Source organism: Arctopsyche grandis, chromosome 9, assembly GCF_051622035.1.
Source record: "Arctopsyche grandis isolate Sample6627 chromosome 9, ASM5162203v2, whole genome shotgun sequence".
Taxonomy (NCBI): Eukaryota; Metazoa; Arthropoda; class Insecta; order Trichoptera; family Hydropsychidae; genus Arctopsyche; species Arctopsyche grandis.
The window spans coordinates 24421737-24436197 of NC_135363.1; the positions used below are offsets into that span (position 1 = coordinate 24421737).

A 14461-nucleotide genomic window follows, 5' to 3' on the forward strand; every position below is an offset into this window, starting at 1 on the left:
AATATAAAAATATTATGCAATAGAATTCTAACTAAGTATTTTAAAACACTTGTAATTTCTGAAATCTTAAAAAAATTTACTAAAAGCCTACATATTTACACCAGCAATAATATATATGTATATTGAATTTAAAATTCTAACGCTAGTTTAAAAAAAAAATTATATAGAAATTTTTATTAATATAATATGTATATAATAATTAACGAAGAATTTGAAAATAATTTTAAATTTTGTTCACGCAACTAAAATAGATTTTTGCTTAATACCATCTATGGGTAAAATTTATAACTATATTCATCAAACATGCAAACCATAATTCTATTAAAAAATACTATTTAAGATATTTAGTAGTTTAAGTAGGAACCTGTCTTACCAGCATAAAATTAACATAAAACATATTCGATTACTACAATACTAACATATTCCGATACACATCAAATGCAATTTTTCGAACACAATAACTTTAATTTAATAAAACAAATCTTTAACAAAAACAATATTTTACATAATATTAATATAAAAAAAAAATATTTACGTAATGACTTCCACTTCCTACTTTTACAGTATTATTTCACTTATTGATATATATATATATATATATAAAATGATTGTGGTGTATCATCCGTACTTAAAAATAAATATACGCATTGAAAATAAACGTACGAATGTAAATGTCTTACATGGGTAATTCATAGATGTCTCTAAATATGTGTTTTACACAAAATAAAACTTTGGGAAAAGCATGATTAGTGCAAATGATCAAGGTGGTCGCGACTAAATTCTAGTAAAACGATCATATTGGAAATCATGCGGAAAACCAAAAGTCAAAACCTCAAAAAAGCAAATTTTGACTGATACAATTGCATCCAAATGTCAAATGATTGAGAAGCTTTAATTAAAAAAAACTTAAATTAAATATTATATTGAGTATTTATCTCAATTAAAACAAAAGCAAAACCTAACGTTCTCATATCAATATTAAAAATAAATGGCGCTGCAATTAAAATTAGTAATGTGCGCCTCGTGTGTCGCTTGTCGTATATAAAGAGCTCGAGCGTCCCTGAGTAAAAATAAAATAGTCATGATTAAACACGGATACAGCAGAATGATTAATTGGTATGATTGATTTAATGATTTCTGACATCTCTATCGGACTGAGCGATTCCTGTGGACGTGATGACACTTGGCACACCTTCCAAGCTCCTAGGAGTTGACTCCATCGGCGGCAATCTTGATTGTAAATATACAGTTTGGATTAAAATACATTACGGTTAAATTAAGTTGGATTATGTAAGCTTATGCATCTTACATGTTGGTGACGTGACGACTGAGATGAGCTGACGATGGCATTATGATGGGGCTTTGTTCTCGAGCTCCGCTCGATTGATTCATCACCACCAATGATGGCAGAGTGTATTGTTGTTCCACTGAAATTTCGGTTTTAAATTTATTTTTGATTAATCTTCAACTCATTTCGTTCGATGTTATTAACTGTATAATTACTACATGCATAATTATCCCAATTATTCATTGATTTTTGGTAAAGTTAATGCAATACCAGCTTATAAATATAGTCAGTCTCACATGCGTACCAGTTTACCTGAATATAATTTATTCAATCAAATGGCTGCTCATATTATGCAAATTATTTAATGTATTTAATTTTCTCAAATGAATTAATTCCCAATCAATGGGAATTTAGTTCAACGTTTTCTTATGTTATTAAATATTTCGATTATTGATTATTTAATTCGTTATATCAGTGATCACTATCTGACTGTAAATGATTGTATTACGTATTCGAAACATGGGCAAATCGTTTATTAAATTATAATACTTGATTTATTGGACGATTGCATAAGATCGTGTCCGCTTACTATTAAGAAATGCTTACCGCCATCTATGAAAATCAGGCATGAACTTATGCACGGGTTTGCTTACTTAAAAACGGGTTTGGTGCAAACGATCGAAAAGCGCCAGACTGATTGAACCACAGATTAACTGGATGGCTGCTTTAAACGCAATTCTCGACTTCACGAATGAAAAATTGCACATCAGATGACGAGCAACCTTTCAATGTGCACAGATGCAATTATTAAAATGGTAATTATTAAAATTTAGTTGGATCTTTCTGGCGAGTTTTTAATAATTTAATAGGGAAAAATTCGGAACTGAAGTTTCAGAAACACAGAACGTATATAGGGTAGGTATGTCGGGACTTCGGTTAGATTTCGCTTAGTGTAAGTGCGAGCAGTGCGCACGCATAAGGTACACGTGTCGTTAATCCGTGGTTTAGTCTGTCTGGCGCTTTTCGATCGTTTGCACCGTATCGCTCAAAAACATGATTTTTACAAGGTTTTACTTATTCACTTTTCTGTTGCTCAGTGTTTCACTTTTATATGGAACTTATTTAAATTTGCATGTGCATATGTAAGAGACATTGTGCTTTGTAGAATGACATAGTATGAATGGATTATATAAATATCGGATGGGATAAAACAATACGTAGGTAAATAAAATAAGGGTGTAAATTCTCATGAAACAATTTAAAATTTTATAATTTTATTATTTTGACTATGATTAATTTCGATTTTATATAATAAATTCTATTTCGCACTAACTTTGCATGGAAGATCCTCTGCTTGACGATCCTGACGAGTGTCCTCCGTTCATGTTTTTTGGTTTGCGTTTCCTCGTTTGGATTCCGTCCTTCTTCATTGTAAGTGGACGATTTATCTGAAAATCAAAAATTACAATTTCATGTAACAGGTAATTGTCTCAGACCGATTGATCCGTGTCAAGTTTATTTGCGACATAAATAAGTAATCTCCTTATCTATTTGTTGTATGTATGTAAGTGAGTCGTATCCGTTGTGAACTATATACATACATACATATGTATGTACATATTTAGCGTGTGTATGTGTGCATTATTATTTTTTTACATCATATTTGTAACAAAGAATTTCGCAATATTGTAAAGATAATAATAACTAGTGTGGATCGATCGAAGTGTCATTTTATGGAATGATCTCATTCGAAGATTTTGTAATTGAAGTATTGAAGAGAAAATTATAGATGAAAATGCATTGCATTTTCCTTAAATACAACATATTGCAGTTGTTCTGAAATACGAATATAATACATAGATATATTCATTGCGATAAATATTATTCATTTATGTTTAAATTGCCGTTAATAATACAGAGGGATTATTGCATTAGTCTTAGACGTGATGAAAGTGGTATTTGTTTTCAATCGATTGTATTATTTACACGTTTCTTTTATAATTCCTGGTATCTTATCATTTTATTTAGACCAATATCTCGAATCAATATATCATTTTTATCCGACTAATCGCCAAAAAATAATGTCACGAGAAATTATTCTTTCGTTTTTTTCGCTATCGAACATCTTTTGATGTGATCGATTTATTAAACACATGGTTAAGTTTGAAGATTTTTGTTTTTTGAACATTCAAAAAACAAAAATCTTCAAACTTCCGTTACTACATAAATTCGACGATAATTTTATTCTAAAAAGTGCACGTGTAAGAGGTACGAAGTATTTATGGAGATCTTGATGCATAATGTATGTATATTTATTTGATACACATTTTTGTATCATAGAATGATATTGATTACAAGTTTTGAATGAAAGATATGAAACACAAATATTGAACAAAAAAATTAGAATGCGTTTTTTAGATTAAGTATCAACACATGTAACCGATTAAACGGTAGATATATTATCGGTACGATTAGTGCTGTTTAAATAAAGTTCATTTTTTATGATTGATATGAATTAATTATTAAGAGGGCTGTATACCCGAAACCTTCATTTTGTTGTCGTTTCTTTCTTCGATATGTATATTGAGTGAATGTATACATATATTGAGTGAATGCGACAGTTGCGCTTCGACCAGATAATACGTATTTTTGTATTTTAAATCAACAAAATCGAGGTTTCGTACTGTCCAGTTTTCTCCTCCGAAACTGGACCAATTTAAAAAAAAATTCATCATCGGTATGAGAAAGATATTTTCTATGTTGGTGAGCTTGTATTTTTTTAAAAATCAACCGTTAAATAAGCTGGACTCTTTTCGTGGGTGTAAAAAAGAGACGATTTTATAGATGTTTGGCGGCTCCTAGCTCTTATAAAAAATAACTAATCAAAAAAATAAAACCACAGAAACATGCCTATGGTGGATATCCATAGCATATTAAAAAATGATTTCTCTAGTGCCATAATTGAGGAAGGGAGAAGTGCAATACGTTTGTATGGACAAGGCGCTGGTGTCCATGTCTCTTAACGATGTACAAAAAAAAACATTTGAATACGAATATAAATCCAAATATAATACTTTCAAACTAAGAATTGTGCTAAGCATTAAAAATAAAAATATAAGGTTATAAAAATTATTATTTCTATTACATGTAAAAAAGATTTAATCCGATTAAGTTAGCGGTTTGGGAGATAATCGTATTCAAAAACCTAAAAAAAAGAGGAAACCTATAAGGGGAAGTACCATTTCCGGTCAATTTAAAAATTTGAAAAAAATTTACGTCGTGTCGATAAGAATTTCATTAACCGATACCAAGTTTCGGTTCGATAGGACTAACGGTGTTCAAAAAATCCCCAAAATACACGGACACACCGACACACACACACACACACACACATTTTTTCTAGATCATGAAAACGTGATCAGTAATCGATTCTGAGTTCGAATCAGTCAAAATCTCGAGTTCGAATTTTCGCATGATCACAAAACTTCATCTATTGTTACTACGTACATAGATAAAGTAAAAATAATAGTATGAAAAAATGGTCGTTTAGTTTAGTGGAAGCGGAAATTAGCTAGGTAGGTAGGTACTTAATCATTTGGTGAAAAATATTTCAAAGCGCGGAAAATTGCAACTTCAGTTAGCAAAACATTATAATCTGGGGTTGTTGCACCGTGTGATTCATAAATTTATCGTCTATGCATAATTAACTAATAATTATTTACTCAATGAGATAAAATGATTTTCATTGCCAGATAAGGTGGTAAAATATCTTCAAATGCATATTATCTTCCAAATTTAGGTGTGAAAATAGATACGCAGTATCTCTCTAGAGGAGCTAAACGGTAAATATAGATTGTATATGTAGTAAAGTTACCATAATCATCCCTTATCGCCCCGTGATATCGTGATCTTATCATGAATTATTGTGAATCAAATCTGTGTGATGTAACCTCTTTGTTGATGAAGGAATCCCCTTTTAATATCACTCTAAGAACTCAAAACTTATCCAGCGATGGTACTTACACTGTGCAATTTATAGTAGAGGCCGCAAGCGTTGCAAACTGGATCGCCATGGTTGTTCCTTCTCCATAGGGTTGTATTTGTAGTTCTACAATTGGCACAACACACTCCGCTACGTCTATTTCCAGTATTCTGTACAAAAAACATTATATTTAAATGTGAAAATCTTATTAAACTTTACATATGTACATAGGTTGTAAAGTTTCTCAAGTTTTAAACATAACAATGTTGTTTCATTAAATATATGTAACTAGGAAACTGTTTGATGTACATAAATATTCCATTAATTCAAGTGTGTCAAGGATGGCATTGCGTATGTGTATGTTTTCGTTTATTCTAGTAGTGCTATAACTATAATTTTTTTTATTTAAAAACAGTTTATCTTCAGACAAATGAGTTCAATCTGTGAACGACTGGATCTCGACTGGGAACAGGTTCCAATAGTATCTGTTGATGGGTTCTCCTGGAGTTTTGGGTTTTGGAACTTTTTTAAGTTGCCACAATGATTTAAAGTTAGTATTTTGAATCAATTTGTAAGGAGAATATAGCCATTAATAATAGTATATACCAAGGGTCGACAAAAAGAGCCGAATTTTCATTATATATTTGGCTTCTCAAAATAGCTTTTATAAGGTTCATGTTTGAAAATGATTGTTCATATGCATACGTAGACCCAAATTTAGTAAAAAATACCTGACCATAAAATGTCTAAAAACCATTCCAAGTATTAAAAATCATAGAATCTGCCTTCCGTAGAGCTTTTAGACCACTCCAAGTGTATTTTGAAAAATAGCTCCTTTATAGTCTCTACAATTTTTCAATTTTAGTGATAAGTAGAGGTAGGATTGCCAAGGTGCCGCTCATTGTTCCATTGTTGTAAATCCTTTGTAAAAAAGGTTCGGCAAACCTTTAACAATGCATTTACAAAATTTGAACAATACGCGGCACCCTCTGGGTCCGGACTTTAGTGATAAGACCTACAAATTTGGAGCACCGAATGGGCATCGTAACGGGTAGTATGTATGTACATACATATGTATGTATGCGTGTGCCTCGCGATAACGTCATTATATGAGCCGCTATAATTGAATGTGTCATAAGTCCTCTTTTTTTAATGTCTAGATATATCTCGCAAAATCTTAAACATTTTTCGTTTAACAATATTTAAAAATACTGGTGGCATGTAATACGTTTATTCTGCTTTTTCGAAATTCTGGACATATCGAATTAAAATAAATGATAACAATTTGTGTATCAAGTCAAACATAAATCGTGTTTTTGGAACTGAAAATTCCACTACTTTCAAATATAACGGCTAACGTTATATGTAATTAAAAGCGTGAAGAAAAAAGATCTTCGATCAATGCGTTTTGCCAGTGATGACGTATGGATGTGAAACTTGGACATTGAATGCAAAAATGCTACACGTCCAATGCACCCAAAGAAGTGTGGAACGCTGTGTGCTCGGCATAACGAGGAAAGACAGGTAGCGGAATATGTGGGTGAGAAGTATGACAAGGGTAGTGGACATAGTGGATAGAGTAAAGGGATTTAAATGGCAATGGGCGGGCCATGTGGCTGGACGAAAGGTGGACAAAATAAGTGCTAGAGTAGTACCCGAGATAATACAAAATGGTAAAAGGAAGGCCGCAGGGAAGATGGGTAGACGAAATTAGGAAAATATGTGGGGTGAGATGGATGAGAGTTGCGCTAAACAGAGACAAATGGAAGCGTGTTTAGTGGATAGTGAGCAGTGGATAGATGATTAAAAATTGAAAGACAGCTAATTAGAGTACAATTATAAAGAGTTATCAATGTTATCATTTATACATATGTATTGTATAGTGCATACATACATACATATGTATTTAAAAGCAGTTAATTGGATCTTCTAGACATATCACCAGTGTGCTTTCAAGGATGTTATGTATGTATCGATAAAATATTTCATATTTCAAATGGAACTTACCGATGGAGGCTTTGATTTGTTTGTCTTATTGGTCGGAAGCGGTCTGCTGGTTCCGTTGACCCGATTGTATAAACCGCAAGCGTTGCACACATAGTTTCCGATCTGATCTCTGCGCCAAAGTGGTGTGAATTGTTGACCGCAATTGACACATTCTTTCACATCGCCAGAATAGTTTCCTGCAAAGTAAGAAAAATACTGAAAAAAAACGAAGGAGAAAATTTAAAGGAACAATCGGACCCGCCAAAGCAGTCACCTTCCAAATCGTCGATGGGAACCAAGTTGGAACTGTTGTCGACCCAAGTTGAAGTTGTTGGATATGGAGAGGCATAAGATTCGCTCAGAAGAGGAGGTCCTGAGGTGGTGACGTAATTATATTCTATTCCAGGTGGACTGGCACCTCCACTAGCACCAGTGTATTGGGTCAGATAAGGTTCTCCGTGGATTTTGTTTACGTATTGAACTGTGTTACCGTGCCCAAATACTGTCACCTGAACATGATAAGGTTTATATTAGAGTACGTGTTAAAATTATATTCAATTTATTAGATGGGTATTAAGAACTTTTACAGAATGCCCTTGAATTGCGTGATTCACGTATGCTTGAGATATAGATAAATGAATTTGGCTGATTTCAATCTATTTTGATATACATATGTACATACATGTACCTATATAAAAATATACATATCTTATTATTTAATCTATAAATTCAAAATATAATATTTTAACGTAGATTTAAAGTAATTAGTGCTCGTGGACCGCTGGCTTACTATCATTAATTGTCTGATTGCGCTAAAAAGTCCACAACGTATAAACAAGCTGTATGTGCACAACAGCCAATGAGGTCTCGCGACTCATCGACCAATGACCTCTCTCTGCCGAGAGTACACGCTTTGTATGAATGGCGGTTTCGTTCCGTGCTTCATTCGGAGCTTGCTCGTCAACGGATCAAGAACAATAAACTACCTCTACCACTACTCGCTGCGTTTTTTACTTCGATTTTGGAAACCCCTTTACACGTCCACGCTACAATATAAAGACATAGCTCTGCATAAAGAAACCAATTCACATGTTTACGTATGTATATCCTTGGTAGGCCACAGAAGTAAGAACATACATATTTACTTATGTTTATTATAATTGAGTTTTATACTATACAAAACATATTTATCATGTTGTAAATATTGAAAAGTGATTCATATACGTTGGTTTCTTACAATGCTAAAAAAATCCGCTAGCCACTGCGCTGGACGCCAAACGTCCAGTTAAAAATGTGAGTTTTAAGATAAAATAATGCAAAATCTGTGAGGTTAACTATTGCAATTAACTATAAAAATCATTTTTTCATTTATGGTAAAATTATATGATATTTTAAGTGCATTATAAAAAGTGCAAGAAATTAAAAAAAATGATGGCTGAAGCAGAGCCGTCATTCCAAGGCGGATATCATTCTCACATAAAGATTTTGATGAGGAATACATAAAATATGAAGACCCTGCATTCAATATATTTGGAGATATAAAATAAAAAATAAGAGTGCGGTAAGTGTTAAGCAGATCTAAGCCTACACCACAGATATAGAATAACAGACATAAATAAAGTTATTCTATATCTATGTTCTACACACCCATACTTCAGGTCGGACTGTGTCACCACGATGACGAGAATCCGGTGTGTTGTTAATGAAAAGTGCTAAATTTTGTTGTATTTTATTATTTCTGAAAGGAACAATAGATAAGATAATGATTCAATGATGAATTCCTGACTTTTTGGTGACCCAGTTTATTCGTCTCCCCGTTTACACGGCGAGTGAATTATTACAATGCACTTTATTGATGTAATAAAATTTTCGATATTTCAATGTTTTTTTTTTTTTTGGAAATTCAGATGATTGGAACTGCAACTATTCTATTATTCTGAGATCGCATATTGTACATGTGTATAGTATTAATTAAAAAACACGTGGCTACAATATTGGTCAAATAATGGCGTGTATAATTTAATGTATTCAAATGTATGAAGAAGAAGGAAGTAAAATAGTCTACAATTTGAAAATTCAAATAGTTTTAGAAGCTTTTGATCAGTCAAGCAATAAACGTATATGCAATTAAAGTCTGTAAATACCTGTTGTGGATTTGGGCTTCCAGATCCAATGTACATTCCAGGCTGCGGTCCATAGACGATCTGCTGTGATCCAGATTTTCCAACGTGTTGCAAAGATGACGAAGCCAAAGTTGGATCACTCCTATACAGAAGAGTACCAGGTGGGCTATCATCTCCTCTCATTAGGGGTCCTTGATACATCGTTATGTATTCTTTCCCGCCGACCTGAGTGTATCCTTGATGTACTCCTTGATATTGAGGACTCGGAGACACAATGAATGTGTTTGCGTAAGCCGATTGATGATTTGACAAAGACGTCACCGGTTGAAGGTTTGTGTAAGTAGTAGACTTCTGTTCGGCCAAGCTCCCGTTGGGGTCTTCGTATTTCGAGTGTTGGGATTCGTAAGAGATGCCAAGAGATTGTTGGTTGATCGACGTGGTTTGAACCATCTCGATGTTGTTCGGCGACCCTAGGCTTTCACTATGGTGGTAAGTTCTAGGTGGCGATGATGACATCTGTCCGCTTATCATTGGAGAGTTACTGTTGTAGTGTTGTTGGATGTTTGGATTAGTTGGCGAGCCGTCTTGATATCTCGATGACGGTGGTACAGCAATGATGACCCTTTCATCGGTCGATATGATCGGAGGTTCTCCTTGAATCAACTCCCTTTGGTCTCCTGCATAAGTTATAGATTGCACTTCGCCGTTGATTATAGTAGGTTCTTGCGATATAATTATTTGCTGAGATCCACTTCGAACTGACGCCAACCTTGCATAGTTTCCTTTAGAATACAGTTGGTGCTTGTCATGCTGTGTCAGTCTTTCAGGAGCTGGAGTTCCGCATCTGGAACCTGGATCTACCTCTATTTTAGACTCTCGCGTCAAATACTTGGGGTTTTGAGCATATGATCTCATTCTATCCTCATAAGCAACCCTATCAGCATATTCGATGGATACTGTTTGCTGGTTTCCGTCAGTAAGTATGTAAGTATTTGAAGCATGCTGATCTATTTTATATTGCTGATACGAGGAAGGTTTTGAAGGATCTCTCATGTCTAGGATGGATACGCGTTGTTCATTTTCTGGATTAGTGTCCTCTTGGACTTCTTCTCTAGTCTCTTGAGGCTTTTCCATAGGTGTATTTTCAGGTTGGGGGTTTTTTTCCGAGCTAGATTCGTCATCTTCAACAGCATCTTCGGTTGTTATATGACCGGATGTGTTTATAATGCGATTAACTCGTCTGGATGTTATAACAGAGGTTACAGGTGGCTCTTGGCGTATTTCGGAAGCAATTTCCGGTTTCAAATCTTTCCTTTCGGCACTGACAACTACTGATGGTTGGTCTTGTGCATATTTTTTATCGTTCAGGCTGTAGTTTTCAGCTTGATGTTGCTCGTCGTTGGTTTCTGCTCCTGGTGAACCTGTGCTGTTGTTTGCATGTTGAATCTCCCGTTGAGGTGTTGATGATGCTGAATTACTCATGCTCATTTTGACTTTCATGCTATTATAAATATAAAGAAAAAAAAACACCATAAATTCAATCGTTTCAAAAGAGAAAATTTTATATTTCAAAAATAAACTTTACTTATATGTATGTAGTATATATGTATGTAGATATAAGAGTTAACGAGCTAAGTTTCGTTTATACCAGAACAGCTCAAGCCAAAGATATTATTTTGTACATTCTATATGGAAACATTTATATGTTCCATAATATGTACGTGGTGTATCCGAATTATAAGATATAGTGTGAAAAAGTTAAAGTTATAGGCGTTTAAACAATAAAAATCTGACAGAACGAGTGGGGGGCAGAAAGTCAAACATGCATAAGCAATCAACCGAACGTAGTCTAGAGCTGTCATCGTCTCGGTAAACTTCGAATTTTCAAACATGTTTATGACGATTAAATCACTTTAAAGACTTAGAAAAACCAATTGAAATCTCTATCGGGGGCCAAACCTCGCAAAATGGCAAAGTTTCAAAGCGATCGGAAGAGTTTAGGAAGTTTTCCATAGTATTGCGCAAAGTTAAACTAATAAAAACCTTGTAAAAAGCAGTAGCTGGTACGATCTATTCATATTGTACAGCAGTACATGTCACTGAAACGTATCAAGGAGAACCGATTTTTTTTAATGATACTAATAATAACTTTTTTATTCCAGACGATAGGGAGAATAGTGCAATCTCCATCGTCCATAATAATATATATATACATAGATAATAGAAATATATATTGATATAATAATAATAAATAATAAATTTCAATTTCTATGTATGGCGGTCGGTGAAGCACCACTGAGTATCCACTGAGCATATCTTCAGAGATGAGCGGAAATGAGAAGACGCGGTAACAAGCAAATTATTTAACGATACAAATACACGGCGATGTAGGGAAGCCGCTCTCATCCTGAGAATGGCCACTGTGGAAATATTCACGCTGACGTGACGTATTCTCAGAACGTCCCGAAAACGGGGGGTGCAGTATAGTTTGAATAGAAGTAACTTTTTCCGTGCTGTACCGAGCTGTTGACATGCAGTGCTGGATAATATAAACGATGACACGACAACTCGTTCACAGACTTTCCGTAAACCGATGATGCGCCCCAGGCATTACGTATACGCCCATCTCTTTCTCACCCCGTTTGTTCACCATGATCTCGTTTACTCTGCCATTACGTATGCAGCCATCTCTTTCACAAACCATTTTTTCACCGATAACAGGCGGTCTGTGAAAGAGATGGCTGCATACGTGATGGCATAGTAAACAAGATCATGGTGAAAAGACGGGGTGAGAAAGAGATGGCCGTATACGTAATGCCTGGAGCGCATCATCGGTTTACGGAATATCTGTGAACGAGTTGTCAGGTAACCAATATAAACGCACCTTTAACAAGCGATGAAGTGTGTCCCGTCACTTACAGAAAAATAGTCAAAGGAATGCAAAAAATTTTTCGGTGAAAATGTCGCTACCGGGATTCTAATAGATTAAAGTGTGTATGAAAATATATTTGTAATTTGGGTATGCATATTAAATTGCTAAAAAAATATTTTGTACTAGCCTAAGATGTAGGTGTACGTATTTTTTAAATTTATATATGTAAATATGTATGTAGGATTTACACTTACATATAAGTGGAATTAATTATATTTATGTGTATACAATAGTATTGAATAGAAGTGTGATTACATTTTTATTCCATCATTTTGCTGGAATAAAGCCAAAGTCAAGCAATGACATGATCACGCGTCGGCCGCTTTGTATGAAAGTACATACAAACATATACGTATGTATATGTGTTTCAATATACTCAAAGCTTTGGATTCCACAAATAAATGAAAATCATCGACATTGCGATAAAATGAAGGGGATTCAAATTCTAGGTACCTATTTTAAAGTGGAAACCACAAGAAACGCTAATCGTAGTAAAATTAGTTATATTGTAATGTTGTCGAGTGTCAATAATGGGTGTTGTCTGATGACGTCACTAGTTCAGGTTTTTACTTCCTTTGGAGACCGGAATTGTGCCCGACACCTTTCTTATACAAACAAATTTGCCGTTTTTACACGTAAATATGGAATCGAGAATGCTTCAATACGTTTTATTATTTTTTATTAAATAAACGAGAATGTGTGCACTTAAACAAATTTTATATGGTGTATTGAAAATTATGACCTTGATCACTCGTCCATTTTCGACATGGTAAATCATTTAAAAATAGTGGAAATTTATCAATAATAATGTATAATTATTACTATGAAATTGAAATACAAATCATCTATTTATTATTATCTATGTATTTATAAACTGAATTGTTTGTAAGTAAGTAGTTTGGCAATAGTTTTAATATATCAATAGCGTATTATTATTTTATTTATGGTCGTTTTGCGTATATCGTCAATGATATACGCAAAACGACCGTACTGAATGCATACGCACGTTTTTTTATGACAAACGCAAATAATTTCCTTTTTTTAACTGTAAAGCACACAACCTTTTGCCGGATATGGACGGTTTCCCTATTTGACTGCGAGATTTTATTGTTTCTAAAAACCATGAGTAGTTATTGTAACCATGAAAATGCACCTCAAAATGAACACATTCTCGCTTTCATATTACAAATAAAATTCATCGCTAAGATTTTACTACACATCCATAAAATGATACTAGTTATTAAAAAATAGCTATTAATGCAGTAGCCGTTGTATGCATTTATTTAGATTTAAGTTATCATGAAGTGGTATATGTATGTAAATGGATAAATCAACAAAAAATACTACAATATAAGTTTCATATATACAATAACAAATTTTATTGTTTTAAATAAAAATAAAAAATATGATTTTTACATACCTGATCTGAAAACTTGACTTCTGATTCTTCGACTGTTGAATTTTATTCACATCAAATTATCTAAAGCAAAAAATATTATTTTTACTATGTATAAACCAGCATTACAACGCACTTTATTTTAGTTAGTATTAAATTATATAAAATTTTGCTAACACGATTAAATGATTTGATTAATTAATACAATTATATTATATTCACATGTATAGAATTTTTGATTAAAATATGTGCGTAATAAAATATACAAGTACACAAATTGAAATGGAATTAATTGATTTCAATTGAAAAAATAAATTGAATATATACGCGTATCTAATCGATCAAATTTGACGTGCGAAAAATCAAAATGGCGGCCAGTTAAATACACCGGCCAATTGCCGAATACAACATTGGTTCATAATTGGGTTTTTGGTGTTTTGGTTTGTGTATTAATTGTGGGTTATTTAATCAAAAGTAGCATTTAAAAAATGTGGATGATTTTACACTCGTGTGAAAACTTTTGTTTGATTCGAACGCTCAAAAGCTTGGAAATGTTGGGAAAATTGAAGATGTTGTTTCGCGAAAATGGTTTATTTATAATGTATGTAAATGAATTTTCAAAATAAATTATTTTAATTGTTATTATTAACCGATTTTGGTGGTGTTTTGTGCAACGAGACACGCCTACGTGCTCACCGGTTCATACCTGACGCTCCACTGATTGCGTCTCACTCACTCTACTCACCTCACATAC

General features: G+C 33.5%; 1 protein-coding gene across 4 annotated transcripts; it reads right to left on the bottom strand.

The window, feature by feature from the left end:
- Positions 1–2526: 2526 nt before the first annotated feature.
- Positions 2527–14461, bottom strand: LOC143916894 (uncharacterized). 4 transcript variants are annotated; one of them, XM_077438157.1, is made up of 7 exons: positions 14358–14461; positions 13732–13791; positions 9401–10880; positions 7531–7765; positions 7278–7453; positions 5312–5440; positions 2527–2736 (listed from the first exon to the last, which is right to left on the bottom strand). In XM_077438157.1, exons 3-7 carry the CDS (start codon positions 10877–10879, stop codon positions 2617–2619), a joined length of 2139 nt encoding a protein of 712 aa, XP_077294283.1. In that variant the 5' UTR covers position 10880; positions 13732–13791; positions 14358–14461; the 3' UTR covers positions 2527–2616. The 4 variants fall into 4 exon arrangements, with proteins under 4 accessions (XP_077294283.1, XP_077294284.1, XP_077294286.1 ...); XM_077438158.1 differs by having other exon boundaries at positions 2528–2736; positions 14404–14446; XM_077438160.1 differs by having other exon boundaries at positions 2529–2736; positions 7278–7429; positions 14404–14461.